This window comes from Ammospiza nelsoni, chromosome 1, assembly GCF_027579445.1.
Source record: "Ammospiza nelsoni isolate bAmmNel1 chromosome 1, bAmmNel1.pri, whole genome shotgun sequence".
NCBI classification, from domain to species: Eukaryota; Metazoa; Chordata; class Aves; order Passeriformes; family Passerellidae; genus Ammospiza; species Ammospiza nelsoni.
The window spans coordinates 98,145,913-98,167,928 of NC_080633.1; the positions used below are offsets into that span (position 1 = coordinate 98,145,913).

Sequence of the window (22,016 nt, forward strand, 5' to 3'; positions counted from 1 at the left end):
AAAAATGAACAGAAAATATTTCCTGTTTCTGTACCCTACAGAAATTCTACGCCACTGAGGTCCAATTGCTTAAGTCTGGGATGCAGTAAGGGCTGCTTTGTCTTGTATAATCTTTACTTTATGGACACTTTTTGACACTTTGAAATAGTAATTTTGGGTGTGAATGCTCCCCAAATAATCCAACTAACTAATACTACAAGACTAAGTAAAAATAAGCTTATTTTCAACCAAAAGCCTACTTTGTGCATTTTAATGATCACAACTCAATTTAGGTAGTGTTGCTTTAGTTTTTTTTTCATCTCCAGAAGTTCCTGAATTTCTTTTACCTGCATTTTGAGTTTTCTGGTCTCTCCTTCCAAACTTTGTTTTTCTGCTTCTAGTCGCTCTCTCTTTCCCCATTCAGAGGCATTCTCACACCGCATTCTTTCCATCTGGGAAGGTTGAGGGTAGGAGGAAGAATCACCAAAAAAGAAAGAAAAAGAAAGAGGAATAATCTGATTAAAACCCCCTGGTTTTCACTGGGTGAGGCTAATGACTTCACCTCAGAGTAAGGATGGCACCTTAGAAAACAGCCCAAGGTGTAAGTTTTCCATGTGTCATAAAGTTAAATATTTTATTTTTAAAATAACCAAGACAGTCAATTTCTCTTCAAATGTACCTTCAAAAAAGTAAAGCGTAGATTAATTTCTATACAGTAACTGGTAACAAAATCCTATTCTTTTCCTGCTATTTCTGGAAAAACAGTATTAAAATAATAATAAAATGTTTTAAATAAAACTGAGATTGATTTTGGCTTGACAATGTCAAAGTTCACTTTTTATTCTCTAAAAGACAAAAATCAGCATGTTTTTATTCTGTTTACAATTTAGAAGGATTGCAGTGAATGGTTATTAAACTGAAGAAGTTCTAAAGTATACCTTCAGTACTACATAGAGTTATCCTCATAATCAGAGGAAAGATTTTTAAGTTTTCATGTTAATCTCTTTCTTGTGGTCATGGTTAATAGTCTTAAGAGAAATATTATCTTTTATGGCCAATGCTGTTATGTTATTTTAGGATATCTTAATGAATTTTTTCATCAAATCCTAATATAGGTCAAATTAAATATATCAACAAAAAGACACATTACTAAGTCACATAGAGTAATTATCAAAGAACTGATTTATTCTTCAGAGACAACTACATAGAGGTTTTTGTCAAGGCTGCATTAAATACTTCTCAGACTTCAAATGAAAATATTGTAAAGTGAATTTATGTTTATAACACAAACCAGGTACTTATCAGGTACTAATGGAAATTTTTCAGAAAATTATTATCGAGAAGTACTTACTGTTAACAAGTTATTATTATCTGGTTCTTAACAGGGGATTAAAAGAGATTAACATAGATTAAAAATTGTGAAAATAAAAGGTTCCAGTTCTTTTAATTGTGGTGAAAAAAAAAAGAGAATTGTGAATACATGAAATAAAAGGTCAAAATTTTAAGAGCTTTTTACAATTTTCAGTTCTGTGAGAACTAAAATCAATGGTTTGATAAAAATGGTGACTGAAAACATTGTGAGACACTTCTTCATTGCAGAAACAGGATATCTGTGCCAACAAGGCTTTAGAAAGAGCCACAGAGGTTGCTTTTTCAGTTTGATTGGTTACTTTTATTCTAAAATCAATTTCTGGCAAATAATGAAAATATTCTGAATGTTGAGCGAAGAGAATGAGTGGTTACAGCATAACCTGATCCTATGAATAGTGACAATGTCATTCTCTAGCTAAATCAAATTGCAAACTTCTCTGTTCCCACCTTATTTCTGAGTAAATAAAAACAGCTAGAAACCAAATAAAGAGTTATAAAGTTAAAGAAGCTCATTGAGATTATCAGAAGACAGTAAAAGGGATTGTTCCACTCTGCTCTGTATTGGTGTTGCCTGGCCTTGAGCACTGTCTGCAGTTTTGGGCACAGGTCATCAAAGTATTTGAGTGGGTCCAGAGTGATAGACGACAAGTTGCCAACTCCAACACACAAGTAAATGTTTGATGCTCACATGTTCCCAATGAGATCTTTAGAACCTATCCATGGAATTTCTGTACAATAGTTGGAAATTAAGGAATCACATACCCCTATTTAGCAGCAAATATTATTTCTTCCCCATCAAAGTTATGCAAATGGTTTGAATACTTTCTACTGGACTACAATCACAAGCCTCATATTTTTCCCTAAATAAATATGCAGGCATATTTATTGTTACAAGTATCCATGAAAGTTCCAGAACATGAAAAACCCTGTCTTCTTGCAAAGTGCCTGCCAAAATACACAGCTGAAATTCTAAGTCTGAGATTTCACCTTTTCACAGTGTTGACACTAATCAATACAAATTCATTTTTGTCAGACATCAAATAGAGAGAAATCACAAAACCATCCGAGATTGAATTTCATCAAGAAATTAAGCAGAAGATGACTATCACATGAAGATCTGATGTCAAAGATAAATTTATTTACCTATATCTTTACATTTTTAATTCATTGCAGCCAAGACATAACTATGATAAATTTACATATTTAACAGCCCTGATTTCAGCTGGGATTGGAGTTCATTTTCTTCCTAGTAGCTGGTACAGTGCTATGTTCTGAATTTAGTATGAGAATAATGGTGATAACAGAGGGAAATTTCCATTGTTACTGAGCAGTGTTTACACTGAGTTCAGGCATTTTAATCTTCTTATACTGCCCTGTGAGCAAGGAGGCTTGGGCTGCACAAGAATCTGGGAGTGGACAGCTAAACCAAAGCAGCCACAGGGACATTACATTCTATACAGTGCTCTTGTGTGAAACTCCAAATTCTGATTTATAAAGAAAAGTGAAAGCTTAAGAAAAAATTTGCGACATGTGAAAAAATCTTGAGATCTTTATTTTTCCCTAAAAATGCGAATATTTTCTCTCCATAAAATATCTGTGCAGACTTACACTGAATTTTACTTTTAATAGCAAGACCAGAATAATGGTGGAAGCATAGAATGAGGTCAAGGTAGTGCGAATGAAGTGGATAATTGCAAAGGTGAGTGGTGGAAATGAAGTACAGAGTACTGACCTTTTGAAACTGGATAATTACATCTTAGAGCTAACCCACACCATTTCATGAATAACATGAAAGGCAGAACCCTGAAAAAAACAGACACAGAAAAAGGAACTCCACCTTGTACAGTTCATTAAAGGAAAATCTTAATGCTTTTGTTAAGTTTAAGGCAATATAACAGTGGCTGAGGCTCCAAAAGTTTTATTGAAACAAGATTTTTGTCCTTCCCCTTAGTTAAGAAAAGATAGAGTAGGATGAAGGGCAACAATTAAGGTGCAATGAATGCAAAAAGAAAGATGATGAAGATGAAATCTAGCAGTCATCACAATTTCAGACAGTAAACAGAAGAAATTCCATGCACCCTTCTGCTTTTTTTTTTTTTTTTAGTGCAAAGATTTGTTAGCTTTCTATAAAACTTGGAAAAGGTCAGAAAATGTATTTAGAGAACTGTGATCTTCACCTTTTTAAAAGAAGCTTTTAAAATAGAGTTGGACAGAACACAAGCATTATGTTTAAAAAAAAACTGTAGTTTTGATCTTATCTGACTTGACAATGATGTCAGAAATAAAAAACTGCCAATCCAACCAGAAAATCTCCCTGTCAAATGTTTATTCTACAAAACTGTCATTTTATTTACCAAAGGCACGTTCTGTGAAAGATAATCTGCATATCTCAAATAAAAACTGATTTGACTGAGGATAGAAGAGTTTTATTTTTTCCTTTTTTAAATTTCCAATCTGAATCTTACACAACCACAGCAAATCATTAGCTTCTAGTGCTATCTGACTTTATACTGAGAGCCTACAGGCAAGCTGAATGAGGCCTACAGACTTGTGACCCAGAGAGGGAAGAATTCCTCTTTAAAATAGAGATCTCGGGCAGCCTCACTCAAGTGCAAATGTAAAATATCTGCTTCAGTTTGTGCAGGTCAAAAATTAAAATTTTAAACCAATTTTTTTTTTTTTTTTTTTTTGTCCTTAAAATGACGATGCAGGGCTTTTTTCATGTTGTAAAGCAAGATAAATGAACACATATTTTCAGGATCCTTGATATCTTCGCTGTATTGTGCATGGAGGTAATTTCCATTCATCTATGCTGCAAATTATCCTACAGAATTTAAGCAAGAGGTATATTACACTGAAAATTTAATAACCCACAGGTTGATTATGAATTAAGGACCATGACACCCTCCTAATAAAGAAAGCCTATTGAAATAACCATAAATCTTCATAAAGTCACAAGTGAATTTGATTCTTACAGATTTCTTCCCCATAGTTACTCAGAAAACTCAGCACAAGAGGCAAATATTTCTTTTCTGTAACTCAGACAGGAATATTGTCTCTCAAAAAATGTCATATCCAGCAGTCTTTTCAGAGCCAACAACTCAAAAATTGTGCAGTTTTACCAAACATCTTTCAAATTATTGCACAGTGATAAGAAATGCAAGGACAGAGAATCCACCCTTTCACAGTGGTAATTTATGAGATGTCATCAACTTCTGAAGTATGGAATGTGCTTCAGCTGCTAGAAGGAATGGCAAACATGCATCCTTAAATATGGCATCTAGGTAGATTGGATCAATGAGTTGAAAGCAAGCTCTGCTTAAAGATCTAGCAAACATCAAGCAGAAGCCTCACAGTCCTTCATTGAATTCATTGTGAAATGTCATTACAATTTGTAACATAGTTGTACAGGGTCTGAAGATATTTTATCAATGGTTTAAAAGGAATGGTATCAAGTGCTTAAAGAGAGTCTCTCAGCACAACTGGGAGAAAAAACTTCTGGGTTGCAGGATCAGGAAAAAACTCATGCAGCCAGAAGCATCATCAAAGAGTTACGCAAGAGAGGAAAACAGCTATGTTGATGAATCTGGTTCTCTTAAATCACTTCCAGTTTTAGTTCAGCTGTATCTACGGAACTTGGAAGTTACACCACGGTTCCACTCCACTGCTCACTTCTCTTTGAGAAAGGTGTAAGAGGAAGATGGATTTCACATAGCAAGACAATTATGTGCAACTGGATAGAAAACAATTCCAAGAATCTTTGCTACTTGCAAAATAACCCCTATTTTGTTGGGGTAAAGGGGAGGTAGTCTGGTTTTTCTTTTTTTAAAAATTATTTTCTATTTTTTTTTAATTTTATTTTGAGATTTCTACTCCTAGAAGTCTGTAAGAACATGAGGAAAACTGCCAAAGCTCCTAAGGTCCTAAAGAAAACTCATCAGGTTTCCTGTTTCCAAGATCAGGACTGTTGTATGCAGGTGTGATGTTTGCTGGCAAGGAAAATTATTACTTAGCATATGTGACACTGGGCAATTTTGCAATGAATTATTTCCAATAGGTCTGTCATTTTCTAGAATTCTTTTATTTTTTCACCTGAAACGTGCAATCAAAGACTACTAGAATCCATAGCACTCTTTCCACAAGAAAGACAAATGTTTGCTACCATTTCATTTGACAAATGCTTCAAAACAGTAAAAAAAATTTACTGCTTTTTTTCCTATTGTATGCAAGTCTGCCAAGAACACCATTTAGTCCATCAGCAACTATGCTGAAAGCTTGATAAATGTTATTGTGCCTGACAATATCTTGAGACACCAAGCCCTGCAAGAAATGGAACTTTTTAATGAATGCTTATATTCATAACAATGCCTAGCACCAGCAGATTTAGTAATCAAATATTTCTTCCTCCTGGTTCTACTCAAATGCTTAAGTCTGCTGCAAGATGATATCATTGCACTATGCTGACATCAAATGCAAAGTTGCTGATTTACCAGTATTTTTTTTTCCCTCTCCCCTTGTCTGCGCACAGAGAAAACTCTTTTGTGTGTATGATTAGTTTAAAAGAAGTGATTTATGCAGGAATAGAAGTTGTCCATAGATACATAAAAATGTTTAAGCATGAAAATTTACAACAATCAGAAATAATATATGAAGAGGGACATAAATAAGTTCAAGAATAGGAACATGGTCAGATGGAAAAAATTACCTTTGATCTTACAGATTTTTCTTTCCATCTGAATCTGACACTGCTTTCATCCATTTCTTGTGAGTTCAATTTCCTACAGACCATGTATTACATTAAAATTAACACCTCCTGTTCAAGAGAATCTACTATTTTTTCAAGGAAAACAAATTTTCTATCAACATCTATCATAAAAAATTATCCATAATGCCTATTTAAAATTCTACTTTCACCAATTATTTGTAAATCATTGAATACTAGTGAGGAACTACCTTTACCTATCTAAATATTTGAAATCAGTAACACATCATGCACTCATTTTTGCCTTAAAATTATGAAGAGTTTTTGCATTTTGATCTCATTTTAAACAAGAAATACTTACATTTTTCATCTGGAAAAACTAAAAAGATGACTAAACAAATACTGGAAGTTTCTTTCAGTATCACAGAATGGACAAGGTAGGAAAGACCACAGTGGGCCATCTGGGCCAACATGCCTGCTCAAGCAGGGTATGCTAACCTTCCTCATTGTAATCCCAGTTCATAACAAGATTGAGACTAGAGCAATGTCCAAACAATAAGTGTCTACCAAGAGGTACAGTGCTGCTTATTTAGTCAACATTTTCATGCGTGAAAAATAATTTTGAAAATTATATAGGAAAAAAATTAAAACTAGAATGGACTGTTATGATGAAGATATAAGAACACATGCTATAAATAAAGAATCTGATATTTATAACATGTAAGAAAAATTTTGTCAAGTAGACATTTTTGTAGGCTTGCCAGAAAAGCATGAATATTTGCATGAGTATTTCAAAACAAAGAAGAGTGTGATTATTTTTTCTGATACATTTTGTGCTGTTCTATTCTCAGTGTTCCACTGATATATAAACCAAATGTTAAACCATTTGTAGGCTGTCTTGGAAACTAAGGGACTTTCACCCACTGTTTAAAAAACAAGCAAATACAAAAATGCTGTTTATTTTTTTTAAAGTCAGGCGATATATTAAACGTATCCACGTGTCCTGACCAGCCAAATCACTAATGGACATGAAAAATGAACAATGTACTTTATTACCTTGCAGAGCCGAATTAAAAAATCTGTAGTTCAAAATGCAAACCTCCATACATATACCCTATCATACCAGTTAATACAAATACCTGCTAGTTTTGTTATGAGTAAAGTGTGTTTCAGCTGAGACAAACACAGGAAATAAAAACTTCCTTCATTTTTCACTGGAAAATGTACACTTGATGTACTTTATGAGAAGTAATGCATCTTCTATATGCAAATTTAATTAGTGAAAACAGTAAAAATAATAAAAACCAAACATCGACATTATTCTTGATGCAGCTTTGTCTCATATTTACTAATATAAATATATCAATATTTTACCACCATTTCTAGTTGGGAAGCCCTCATATTGTCCAAAAGGTAGCAGGCCATATATTTGCCTACCTCCAAATAAAATATTTGAGTAAGAACCATTCCTCAATTTTGCCAATTATATTGATATTGACTGAATTTCTAAGTAGCCTAGATAAAATCCCTGTGAGTACATTCTCCAGGTTGAAGTTGAAAGTGCTCTGGCTTAAATCTTGTCCTGACTTTCCAAGTATCCTCTCAGAGATCACTGAGGAGCTCATGGGAACCCTCTCAGATACTTGTGGTTACCTGCTGCTGCTACATAAAGAACCATTGAAGTAACTGTCCCTTCACCACCAGAATCATGTTTGCTGCATCTTAGACAGAAAAAAATGCCCCTGCAAGAAAAATGAGACCTAGATTTCTAAATTAGGGAAAAAGATATGTAATCTGTAATCTGCTCCTCCAGCATTTTGAAAAATTTGCCGTAATAAATAGTGCCTGTTTTTTTCTTTTTGTCTACAGCCGGTTTAAGATTATCTCTCAGTTGCAAATATCCAATCTATCAAGATACTGGGAATTTTACCAGAATTTTCCTGAAATTCTCCTCTCTTCCATCGTAAAATGAATGCAGTAAGTGAGAGCTATTTACTTACTGAAAAAAAAAAATCCAATTAAATTACCAATACTAAATTGTCCATCAAATCATTCTTCCTTTAAAACTTTTACTGTTTAGAAACAAATATTCATATTCTCTTATTTTATATATACCCAAGCCATAGATAATTTCCTGCAGAACTTATACCTCTATTATAATATGGGTAACAGTGGAAGGACTTTATTTTCCATCTGTCTGGGACTAAGACCCTCACCTCTAGCTCACACCACAAAGACCCTCAGTACAGACCACTTGGGTGCCCTGGACACCCCAATTCTAGTCCCATTCCAACAGCAACTCTAAACATTCTCTTTTCTCAGCCCTAAGAGAAACTTTTGTCTCTGTCTGGGGCAAAGAACCTCACCTCCAGAATTTCTAGCAGCATCACTCACAGCTTCTCCTGCTCTGTATTTCTCATTTCAGCTGCTGTTCAGCCATATTCCACTCCTTCTTCTATGGCTTGTTGTATTTCAAAAGTAATGCTCATGGTACAAAATGTACCAACATCTATATCAAATGTAACTTAGCTGCACAAAAAAGATGCTTCACTAGCTGACTTCAGTAATTTGACTCTACAAATTTACTAAATGTTCTCCTTCACTATGGTCTTTCAGACTATCCAGTATCAGTTTTTATTTGGGCTCCTTTCTAGCCTACTTCATACTAACCACTTCCAAAAGTTTTCTCAGTTTCTGGAAATTGCCTATAAGTCAAACACTTTTCATTTTTTCCTGTACAAACCTGAGAGCAGTTTTCAGAGTAATTCCTGACTGCAGAAACAAAAGTTGAATAATTGGTTCCAACATAATTCAATTACTGTTTACTCATAACTTTAATGTTAGGCATCCTTTAAGTAGCATTTGACTTGAAAGCTATTTTTTTTTAATAATGAAAAAACAGTTATATTCAAGGGGTTTCTGTACTTCCCATAATTAGAAACAGAGACTGAATTTAAACTAATTTGAATGTATTTGGCATCTTTTTGCAGCATACTTTGTACTGCAAGCTCTTCAAATTATCTTCTTGTTGTTGTTGTTGTGTTTAGCAAAATATTGGTGCTTAGATAATCATGACCTTACATAAAAATGGCATGTACAAGATGCTGTTTGCTGTATTCCTAAATGAAAATGAGATTTGAGATGGACCAACACGACTAATTTATCAAACTACTTCTCCTTTTTTGACTAGAGATGAACATAGTAATTAGAGTTCTAACCAAGATTCATCTATACAAACATACAGTGGTTTAGGTGAATTTAAAATGTTCTCTAATCTCATTCAAGGAAATAATACACGTTTCAGCTAATCCCTTGGAGAATACTGCTTGAAATTTATAAGGGACACATGCCAACCAAAACTGTCAAAACTTTACAAGGAGAGTGAGAATTCCAGTGTATGAAAAGATGACTATTTCCTTTTGCTACTGTGCATGGTGAGGTCAAATTTCTATTCCAGGGAATAAACAAGCAAAAATTCCCATATTAACTAATAATCAACTGATCTAATAACTGTAGCTCAAGTCAATTTAAAAAACAAAAGCAAAAGAATGAAAACACACTTTAATATTTATGTTTCACTAAGAAACAAGGTAAAATGAGCTCTTGACATTTACAATGAAGGGCTAGATTTGTTTACTTTACAAACAGTAGCCTGCTTCTCTTATAGTTGATTTGATTATGACACAACACAGAAGGGGTGGAATTCAGGACATTGCTCTGGCTGTCCTGGACTGCTAAGACCCCTGTGACCCTGGCACAGAGCCCAAGATGCCTGTGGTTTTGATTATGACCCATGGAGCAAATTACCAACCTTATATGAGGATCTGCAAACCACGACAGTTTAAGTAGAATGATAGTGATAGAATTTATCACGGGGTGAAAAACAGATTTTGGGGTTTTTAGAATGGGGGTTCAGGGGCAAGATGGAGCAATCTGGGCATGTCCAGCCTTTCTCCTTCTTCTTCTTCTTGTCCTCCATCTTCTGCTGTGATGTTGGCACTTTTAGATTGGTTTAGAGTAGAAGCTCACTGTCTAACATAGGTGATAGGTACTGGAAAGTAATTGTGAACATTTTGCAAGTAGTTTTTAGTATAAAAAGATAACACTGCCTGGGAGGTGGGCAGAGCGCCTGGACTGTCTGGCTGAGCGGGTCTCAGGAGAAAGAACTTTATAGATAAGATACAATAAACAACCTTGGGACTGAGAAATGAAGAGCTCTGACTCCTTCTTCGACCGCCGGGCTGGGAAAAGAGACTCTCTAACATATCTCAGGGTCACCCTGACCAGGGAGAGTCCCGAGAAGGTGGCAGTGGTAATAGAATAAACAAACTACGCTAAAAATTCTAAGTAAATGGCAAAGATTGTTTTAGGCATAGGATTGCATTAATATTTTTCCTAATGTAATTTGAAATCTCAAAGGTAGATGATTTTGGGTGTTCTTAATCAAAACAATATGAAGTAAAGAAGGAACTTTCACCCCTTAATTTTCCTCACTGACATCTTAGTTTCATGAGAGGGAGAGGAGGGCGGAATGGTTCCTCACTCTGCGCTGAAAAGTTCAATTCCATACATTCTGGTTTATATTTTAAAAGAAGGTAGAATAGGCCCCTGCTGAGAATCTTGGGTTTTGTGGGTTTTTTGTTTTACTTTTTTTATAAATGACACCTGAAATTTCTTATCAAACTTTGCTTAACTCCATTTTCATCCAAGTATTGTTGCAAGACTGAAATTTCCTGGTTTAAAAATTTGTATAATCTGTATTTAGCTTTCTTCTGTTACTAGTGTTCCTATCAGGGGGAGGGGACCATGTATGTATGTGGATTTTTGGCTGTTTTTCCTAGTCAAACCTACTACAACAAGCTTCTTCCCTGGGAGACTAAACCCTGGGAGATCCGAGACTGACTAATGCAAAACCTCTTTTTAATAGCAAGATCAAAAATAGATTTGTATGCATATGAGTAGAAATACATGTACAGACCTTAATGGAAGCAAAAATGAGCTCCTATTCTATGGAAAGAAATGACCAGACCAATTAAATTTTCATTCTTAACTTTCCAAGCAATAATATTTTATATATCATTTACAGAAAATAATTTTTATATTTGGTATTTTTACAAATAAACAGCCTAGAAATTTAATTGAAGTCCAGACTATAAAACCTTGCCTTCTGTTACTTCAAATAGTTATTTACTGCTGTGAGTTTATGTAGTTATTATTAGTAATTAATTTAGGAACTAGAATATGTCATAAGCCATTCTAATAAGCACTGTAAAAGGAAGATGACAACCCTTCCTCAAAAAATACAGTGATTGGTCATAAGAAGATGAATGCAGACATGTAGAAAATCATCTGGAAAAAAAAGAGTAAATAGTGCAATGGGTAATATATTTGTTTATTTTTTGTGAAGTTTTATTTGCTGTACAGAAGGTCAATAACTCCTTTGCTTACAACCAATTTCTTAGCCAACTTCCCATCCTCACTTTATATTGTTGAATTGAGAAAAATGTATAGCTAAATAAAGAACTGTAAGGAAACAGAAAAATCAATAATGGTCAGCATAATTAGGAAGCATTCAAAACAAGTTCAAATTCTCCTCAGACTCAAGAAGTTCCTAAACTGTGTAGGTATTTCATGTTGCAGATCAGAACACTGTTCAACCCAATTTTAATTGTTAATACAAAACAATCAAATTAATAATATTAAAGGTATAATAGGAATGTTAATTGATATATTGGAAAATAAGATACTAACTAAACTTACAGTACATTTTTAATGTAATTGGTAATGAATCATAACAAAAAACATCAAAATGACAGCAACAGTCAAAGTCTCTACATTTAACTTAGGGACTACACAAGTTCACTTATCTTACAGATGAGAACTGTTGACTTTTCAGATTAATGGTCAAGGGATGCTGGGAATAGGATGTTTTCTGTAACTGTAGGTCTCTACAAATAAATACAAGTCAGATTACTAGAATACTAAATAGTGTGAAATCACGCTAGGATTTGCAATCATTACTGTCCTGTAGGAAAAGCATCCATACCAACATATTTAATTAAAATTTGCAAGTCTGATTTGACATAATGTGAAATATTCAGGAAAATCAAAATGACATCGAGGTTCTTTGATGAGTACCAGATATGATATCAATGTTAATTAAAGCACAGATAAATTGCACTATAGTACACCAGATTCCAAAAGTTGCCGTGTTCTGAGGCAGTGAGCTTTCTCCTTAAACATTAACAACCTATGCTAAAAAGGACAGATTAAAGCAGTACTCAAGCTTGTTTTCTCTTCTGATCTGTAAGTTCAACAGGATTCAAGAAACAGAGGAAATTACTTGTTCAAGGAAATTTAAAAGTGTTGTGCTGCTTAGAGTTCAGATAAATATATCATAGGTCATTTCTCCATACAGCTCTCCTTTCAGAGTAAGAACCTGAAATATACAACTTTAGTTGTTTGATCTGGATAAGCAATTACATAAAATAATTTCTGTAGAGCAGTGGTCTGGTGGGAAGTGCCTATAGCAATAGTTCTACTGCTTACAGTTTACATGTCTTCTGTTTTCTGAGCCATACCCAAAATAGAACGCCATACTGGTAATTTGAAGTTACAAGTGTCCCTGAAGAATCTTTTGTGACAATTCCTAATCACCTGTTACTACACAGTTTAGGAACTGATCAAAGGTTCACTGACACCAGCAGATTTCTCGTTGACTTCAAGGTATCGCTCATGTTGTTACTTGAAGTATGTAACAATGCAGTATTTCACCAGTGAGAAAGTTTTGCTTCAAAATGGAAGAAAATGATCTAAAGCTGTTTTCTCAATCAAGCCTCCTCCCAAACTGGATTGTTAATTTTAAAGTGACACATTGCTCCTCTTATCCAGATAAGAATAAAAAAAAGGAACTGAATCACTAACTGCAAAATGCTTGTATCTTTAATTATATATCTTTGATGTCATCATTTTCATCATTCTACATGTCATCACATTTAGCTCTTCAGTGATTTGTTACTTTTCTCAAGTAAATTCAGCCCAAGTTGATTTTATGTGTATGAATGACAAGTAAGCCCACTAACAGAAATATTTACTTTAACAACTAAATGAATGCTAAAATATAATACCAAAAGGTAAATTCAGGGCAGCTAAACATATGTTAAAAATTAGATATTAAAAAGCCTTTTTTTTATTAACTATACACTGCAAAGAATTAATTTCTGATATAGAGAGCCATATGGTGAACTGACCACATTAATACATTATTAAGAAGCAACTTTGTCATAATTTTGGGCCTTTCAATCTGAACTATGAAAAATTCTTTTAATTAAAGATGCAGTCATAGAATCATACAATGACCTGAATTGGAAAGAACCTCAAAGATCATCTACATCCAACTCCCCTGCTCTGGGAAGGAGAACCTTGACTCATCCCTAGGACCAAGATCACTTCATGTACACAAACACACAAATACACACACATCTATGAGTGTGTGCATTTGCACATTCCTCCCTCATCTTCCTCGTTTCACCAAAGTTATACTTTCTGCCAGTGGCAGAACAACAAGCTAAACAAAGCTCCTCAAATGGTGCCATTTGGGCATGGTGTTCCTTTCACAGAAAATCTGTGTGCAGAAATATGTTTCAGCATGCACACACATGTTTCTTCTGAACATGCTTTCTCACAGAAATAACTTTTCATCTCTCACTTGTCCTTAAATTAAAAATAAACAATAAATAATCCTTGTCTTGCTTGGTGTTTTCAATGCAAATTGTGTAATGAAGACAGAGAAAATATTGGCAAGTATGAGTCAATGGAATTTAAATATCTTGTCAGAAGCCAGTATGAGCAAAAAAGTCAATGATACTGTAGGCTTATCTTGCACTTTCTAAATTAGATTTGTGGGAAAATAAACATCAAATGGAACCTTAATTTTATGTGGCATGACAAATAATACTTTATGCTGGACACTAAGAACATTAAGTATGTCATTTCCAGAGATAAAACTAAATATGAATGGGGACCTGATACATGAAAAGAGTGGAAAGAATAGTTAACTCTTTGCAAGAATTGCTGCTGAAGCAACAATACAGAATTCTGTCCTTACTCTCTGGCCACCTGTCAGTTATTGTAATTTACACAGGAACACTCAAAATTCTAGACCTAGTCTAAAAATAATGAGATTTTATTAAGGAAAATTAACTGCACCAAGATTCCATTCTATGAAGTCATTTGCATTCTCAAATAATTCAGATGTTGTTTACAGAAAGTTGCCTAATGATATTTTAAATCTCAGCCTTGAGGCTTCTGATATCAAACTTTATAAAAACTCCTTTAGCATACTAAAATAGACTACTGTCTATTCTCTATGAAAGCACTATAAATTTTTTTTGTACTGAATTGTTTTCCTATGATAGCCACGCAAAGTACTGAACATTTCTGGGCATCTTAGGTAAGAAATTTAACAGAGAAATTCATAGGAGGCAGTACAGTCATTCAGGTTTATGTCTGGTAATTATTATGCTTTCTGCAGGATTCAAGGAACAGTCAGAAGGCATTTTTTGAGTCAAGTGGAGAGTATGCGGCAGAATGGATGATCTTACTACATGTATCCTAATTTTCTGTAAGATTATAAGAGTATCACTTTTCTATTTCACATATGTAGTAAGTGAATGAAAAAAGCAATTTCAGGTAAACAGCTGTGTAGCACCTTCACACTACAAGGTAACTTCAGAATAAAGATTTCTGGAGAAGATAGAAATAATCCAGAGTCTTTAACAAGATCTACCTGCTGAAAACCTGAGCCTTGAAATAGGCTGTTCCACTTTAAAGAGCATTTACATGCTTACAGTGATAGGAGAAGACTTAATTTATCCAGAAGCTTCACTCACATCAGTGGAGCTTCCTTCATCTGGGGACAACAGGTAGGAAACCATAACAATCTCTTAAAGAAAGTAATGTTCCTAAGTAACAATACATAGATTGTTGTAATATAGAGTAAAACATCTATATACGGAGAGAGAACAGAAAATATTTGTTTTAAAAAATGTTTAAAGGGTTTTTTTGCTCTATTGCAAAATCAATAGCTGGTGACTTGTTTTCAATTGCAAACAACAACAACAAAAAAAGAGGAAGAACAGAAATGTCTCTGCCAAATATACAAAATGCTCATTTAGCTTGTTTTCCTTTTTATCTGGGTATACTTCTTTATCACTGATGTTCCAAAAAGATTTAAGTACCAATTAGTGTAATTTTTGCCTCATATCCCACAAACAGAATAGGAATTTACCTCATTAACTACCAAAACACTAAATAATGGAGAGGAAGAGTACATTCTGTACTTCAGCTAACTGAAAATTCTTTTAAACCACACAGACCTGCACTGCCTATAGTGGCATTTGTAAGTCTACAGTGCACACCAGTGGACTATAGTAGTACATGCACTTTTCCACTTTTTTCAGGATAGTTTTGTAAATATCCCATCTTATTTAAGTCTTAAATGACCAGAAAAGCACATCCTTCAGGATTTATAAAGATGGATATAAAATTTTGAGGAAGATTTGCAATGAGTATAAACAAGAATGTTTTATTGTACATAAGATAAAATGATAATTCTAAAACCTAAAACTTCAACAGGCTTGCTCATTCCAATTCTCTGTTTGCAAACATCACAGCAACACACCAAGGACTTGCTTTGTTTTCCAGAGTCCAAAGACCTAGCTAATCAAACCCAGACATACTTTTTGTGTTTCTCAGACTGATGGTTAATTGAGCTGTAAACTAAACTGTATCTGAAAAAATTGCATACTCCATTCCTGGGGACATTCAACAAGCAAAATTATGGATGTAAAAATTTTCATGTTCTTTCTCCTCTTTGCAACAAAGTTTACTTTAAACTCAAGTATAACTAATGTCAATACTCTTTATTTGCTCAACAGCTTTTCAAACAATTTTTGTCTTTCTGTAGATACTCACGCAAATACAACAATTAGTGTAATTTTATACTGAGTATAAAATTACTTTCCTGTTTTTAAAATAACAAAGTATTTTACATCTTTTAATAGATGAACAGAATTCTTAGAAAAAAAAAAAGAAATTATCAGTTACAACGCCAAATGCAACTTTCTGTTGTACCTGTTAAAATGGTTCTAATTTATGACCTCAAACAAGTCAAGATCAATGCTAGTGTCGCACAAAGCTGCCTATAATGCGCATGGTTACTATGATCATAGATTGTCACTTTGCTACTTTTTTAAATTAACTCAATATATTGAAAATTTATTTGCAACTTCCAAATGGATGCTGAACGGATAATATGTTAAAACGACGATCATCAAGATCACCAAAGCTTTCCATATTTTGTTTGTTCCAAGAAGAGTAAATACTTGTCTTCTAATGAAAGTAACTAGAGAAAGTGATTAGCTACTGGGAGCACTAATAATCAAGTCTTGACAGCTGTGAAGGTTCTAACATTCCCCAAAATCTCTCCAATTTTCAAAAGGCCAGAAGAGATATCCACTCCTAAAAATGATTTAATTTGCAGTGGCACTGTCACTTGCAAACCAAGCACTTTTTTTTCACATTCACAGTGGGACTGTTAGGCAATCTACCAAAGGAAATAGCAGATTAATTTAGTCAAGGACATGAAAATAATCCAGATGTAATGATTGATCTGCTTTTAATCTAGAAATTCCTTTGTGATTTCATATTGGAAATTTATATTGGAATCAGATTCCATGCTTAGCCTAGTAGATGTCTGCACTTTGCTTTATTCCACTTTCAAATTTTTCACTGTCAAAATTCTTGTCTGTTGTTCCAGCATCCATTTCTCAACAGTAATGTATAGTGAGTAATATTAACATCTGTGTTGTCAACACACAAGGTTTGGTTTATTTCAGTAGAGTTTCCACTTACAGAAGCCCCCTCCACTGATATAAATAATTTCTTTCAAATTAATCAGATTCATCCAGATCAGTGTATTTTTCTGCAATTTAAAAATGAGATTTATGTCATAAATGTCAGAGCTGAAAAGAATGCTCAAAATATTACCTCCTGTTAGCAATTAAAGCAATTGAGCATGTTCCCAAGAAAAAAGCCGCAACACATATATGTAGACATGCAAATGCATAAATATTGTTCTCTATCTCCAATGAATTCTCAGAAAATTTTTACTTTCTGTTGTTCTATTCCTGATGACAGTGCCATAAAGCATTTCATGAAGATTAAATTGCTTAAGTAAAACTATTAACTAAACCTAGAGTTCCTCTGTTTGGCACAAGTATAACACGCTAAAATCCTACTTAATGAGCAAACAGAAAATAAAGAACTAAAATTTAAAGGAACTCAAATATGAAAGATAGATATTAGTTTGTTGCTGCATTGCATATGCATCACCTATTAACTGGAACTTGAGATTTAATAGACTGCTTGCAATTCTTTCCAGAACATGAAAGAAAACTAATTAAATTTCTTCCATTATTCAAAATCTGAGATGTTAAATTCATAGGACAGTTTAAATTCACTATCTATGTTTAGCTATATATATGAGTTTTGTTGGACCAAAGAGGTTCTCTATCCATTGTCCTGAAAGATAAAACCTGGAAACTGCAATACAAATATTTCTTATTCTTCTAATCATGGACACAGATTGAAATGAACATGTATTTTCTAACACCAATTCAACACAACCAGGCAATGTTCTTAAATTACTCCTTCAAGGCTGATCTTTGTAAAAGTACATTTTTTTCTGGCATCAGACTTCGACCATGAGGGCCCTGCTGAGCTAAATCAGTCTCCTGGCACATCTACCTATTCTCCTGAGTATTAGAACAAAACTTGGTTGTACTCCAAGGCCTGACAGGTTTGGTTGACTCCTTTGTTTACCCATCCGAATTGTCTCCCTTGGGAGCCTTTCCAGCAGTTCCCTGACTAAGCCAATATCCTGCTCTCCTTATGTTCAGGGTCTGTCCTCTGCTGCTCACCTTTCTTCTTTCAGGATGACTGACACCACTATTTCAAAGCTACCACAGAGGAGGAAATTATTCATCATCACATACCCAGCTAGTTTCCTTCATATTAGTCAACAGCAGATCCAGCTATTCATCACCCCTTTGGGGCCTTCAGCAAGAATTTATTCCTGAAACCCCACTGAAATCTCTGTGGTTGCACCAGCTATTGTAACTTTCTGGCAGCTGTAGTCACCCACGAGAACTGGGATTTACAACTCCGAGATCCGTGCTCTTTAAACACTTTTTTTTGTTTCCTCATTAGGTGGTCTGTAACAAACTCCTACCACAATGACACCCTCACTGGCCTGTCCTCTGATTCTAAATTCACAAGTCTGATTGTCCTCCATCCTTCTGGAGACCTCAAAAGAACTGAGCTGCTTTTAGATCTGAGGACAACTTCCATTCCCTCAGCCCTTCCTTGCCAGTGTTTCTAGAAGTCCTTCACAGTACTCCACTTGCATGGACTTAGCACAGTATTTGAATTGTTCCAACAATATTGTAGTTCTGTAACAATATACAGCTCTAATTCTCCCTGCTTGTTTCCTAGGATGTGTGCATTTTTTACCAACATTTGAGGCGGGTGTCCCTTCACATTGTTTTACCATTCCTGAAGTCTTTCATGCTCCTATCAACCTATGCCGTGAGTTTTCCAGTGACCACCTCTTTATTTCACTGTGGTCTGCAATCTCTCATTGCTTCCTTTCCTAGTTCAGGTCCCCATGACCTAAACCCCAGAGCTCTGTGATCATTCCCAATATGCCCCCAGCTGGTGCCCATCAGGATGAGTAGCAGCATAGCAGTCTAAGGACTGGACAGACCTCGGCAATCTCTCTGCAATTTTCTGGATCCTAGCCCACAGCAAGCCACATAACCCTTAAAAAGCAAGTGGGGAGCAAAGGGGTTTCTATCCTCACAGGAGCAAGCCTCCTACTACCACCACTTGCTGCTTCTCCTGATGCTAAGGCATGGTGTGTGTTAAAGCTGGCTCTGACGCCTCACAAGTTATCGCTTTCTTCACTTACTTCACTACCACATCTTTGAACCTTTTGAAGTGCAGATCTGGAAAAAGAGCCATCCTGCAGTTGCTGGAGAACATACCTTTCCAGCCCTCCTACTGTGGGACTCAATTCACTGTGAAACTCACAGCCTCTGACTGCCCCTCCCATGTGGTTCAGACATTTTTATCTCTGGATCCCTGTGAAGATCCTGTTAATCTCCTCTTTGCCTTCTCTGATCCTGCCCAGCCTTACTTCCTTGTCCAGGTCGATGGGGACAACACATTTTTTCAGGCAATTTCTACACCCCTACTGCTCTATTTCTCCAGCCTCCCAGGAAGGGTGGCAGGGCTTTCCTGGACATCCCCTTACCCCACATGGGCCCTTTCTCTCTGAACACAAGTCCCACTGGACCCTGATCACACACTGCTGTATATCGGGACCACCAGCCTCACCACACATGGGAAGGGGCATGGAACCTGCCAGCTCTGGCTGGCCCTTCCTGGAAGCCTGTGGAGCCATCCCAGTGCCACTCTCGCAGCTTCCCAGCGCCAGGTGCTGCCATGGCAGCATCCACACACCCTCACCAGGTCACTCCCACCTGGCTACACAGAATATTGATATATGCTGGATTTGTCACATTCATAAACCATGGAGACAATTTCACTCTTAGCTACTACACAGGAAATCAGAAGTCTAAATTTTCTTTCTTACTCCATGTGATAACAATGTACTGCTAACATACCTGTTTCAGGCTTTCCAGCTTGGTTTGTCTCAGTTCTTCATATTTCCATTTCCAAAGAAATAATTCGTTTTCCATCTTTTCCATTTCTTTCTCCAGAAATACATTCATTCTAAAAAAGTATTTTAAAATTTAGCATTGTACGATTTTGAAGCTGACAGAACAAAAGTTACATTGAATTTCCTTCTCATAGCTTGAGTTATGCTGCCTTTGTCAATGTTATATCTTGACTTTTCCAGAAACTTTTATTATCATTGCATAATTAGTCCAAAAGATTCATCCAAAATAATAGTTAAAGAGAAAACAGAAATCCAGTGGTACAGAATTGAAACTTTAAATGAAATAAAATTTTGAGATAAACTGAAGAAAATTTAAATTCAGTTAGTGGTTCAGGACACCTAATTTATCACAAGTTTCTTCACATTAGTGAAGATCCTCAAAGAAAACATATTACATATTACACTTGCATTTAGTACAGACAGCAGATTAAACACATGTATACAGGAGAAATATACATTATAGAGACCAGAAACCAAAGATGATTGATGTTTGATATTAAAAAACATTATTAAAAGATGTATATTTCATGTTTCAAAAAATAATAGCTCCTGGAATTAAATGCTAGAAGAATTTTAGGAAAATGTATTATTTAGTGTAGAAGTACTATGCCTGTACAATGAGAAAAATATGAAATAGTTGAAAAGAAAATTCTAATCCTTGGCAATTAAAGAAACTGTTGTGTGCCTCAGTAGCAATATTCTATTCTAATGGAGGCTAACAGAATTTTTCAACCTTTTTAACAAAGACGTTATTGCCGGCCTTACTAGAATATATTTTGACAATATTTGGTTTAAGCATTCACATGTTAAACCAAAGTCTATTGATGGAATTTGTCTGGAACATTTCTGTGCAGCAGACTGCAGGCTTACATAGAGATAACAAGAGTTGCCACTGACTGGGCTGACTCAGGTCCTGGAAGCAGTGTCAGCTACTTTAATGAAACAATCCACTATAGTGAAATATCTTCTTCTCTCTTCTTTTATACCTAAACTTAGTGCTCTTGAATCAGGGATCTCCTTTTTCTGCCTAGATTTAGTATATAGCACTGCTTATCTTAGCAAAGGCCTAGAAATCCCATAACATTACAGTAATAAAATAAACACCATTATTCACAAAGCAAAATGGAGCAATATGTATTTCATGCATTTCAACTCAACTGTTTTGCTTTCAAAGTAAAAGGATATTTCATTGGAATGATATCATGACTTCACTGGGGAACTAAGAGAATTCTTAGTGGGATATTTAATATGGTAGAAAGTGAAAGTATGAAAGATGACATTCTAATACTTTGAATAATTGTCCATTGACTGCACTGAATGCAGTGAAAGTACTCAGAAATGGTCTATTCTGAAAAGTAAAAGAGGAATGTACAATATGTTTCGCTTATTTAGAAGACACTAGTTTTGTTTTGTGTTACAGTACTTAAGTGAGATCACTTTCCTCTGATGCCACTAATTGAAGGAAATTATTCTGATTACATAAAGTTTACTATTTAAATAAAGAAAATGAAGAGTGGAAGAAAGAATATAGCAGGCATCAGAAGCAACTTACTTACTAGAATCAAGTTTAGAACATTTTTCATGGATCTTGTAACGAGACATTTTAACTCATTATCTAATTAAATTACAGAATTACAGAAAATGGTCGAGGTTGAGAGTGACCTCAAGGAGGCCATCTGGTGCAAACCCCCTGCTCAAGCAGGGTTGCCTAGAACTGATTGCTCAGGACCATGTCCAGATGCCTTTTGAATGTCTCCAAGGACGCACACTCAGCAACCTTCCTGGAAACTGAAAACCATTCCCAGTGTTCAGTGATCCTCGCAGGAAAAAAGAGGAATTTTTTTTGTTGCTTAGTCAGAACCTTTTATATCCCTTGTCTGTGTTACCCAGCCAGTCTTAAGAAGTTCCTCTTTGATATTATCAACTAGCAATCAACTAATTTGCGAGCTTTTGGTTTTAGAGGAAATAAACTCTTTTAAGTTCAAAACAGAACAAATTACTATCTTAAAATTAGAAGACAATTAGATGAGAACACTGATCCAAAAGATGACAAAAGATAGCTATTTTAAGCAAATGATTATGCAAAATGCAGAGCCACTCATAAGGTTTGTAATTTCTATTCATGCTAATGGACCTCAAATGTGTAATTGATGTGAGCCT

The 22,016-nt window shown here is 35.0% G+C and overlaps 1 protein-coding gene across 1 annotated transcript in view; it reads right to left on the reverse strand.

Annotated features, from left to right (window-relative positions):
- CCDC102B (coiled-coil domain containing 102B) overlaps nucleotides 1-22,016 on the reverse strand; it is a 142,652-nt gene that overhangs the window by 101,885 nt on the left and 18,751 nt on the right. The window contains exons 4-5 of the mRNA XM_059490071.1: nucleotides 19,801-19,909; nucleotides 327-431 (exon numbers count right to left, since the gene is read on the reverse strand). Of these exons, the coding sequence (XP_059346054.1) occupies nucleotides 327-431; nucleotides 19,801-19,909 (214 nt within the window). The remainder of the gene's footprint in view (nucleotides 1-326; nucleotides 432-19,800; nucleotides 19,910-22,016) is intronic.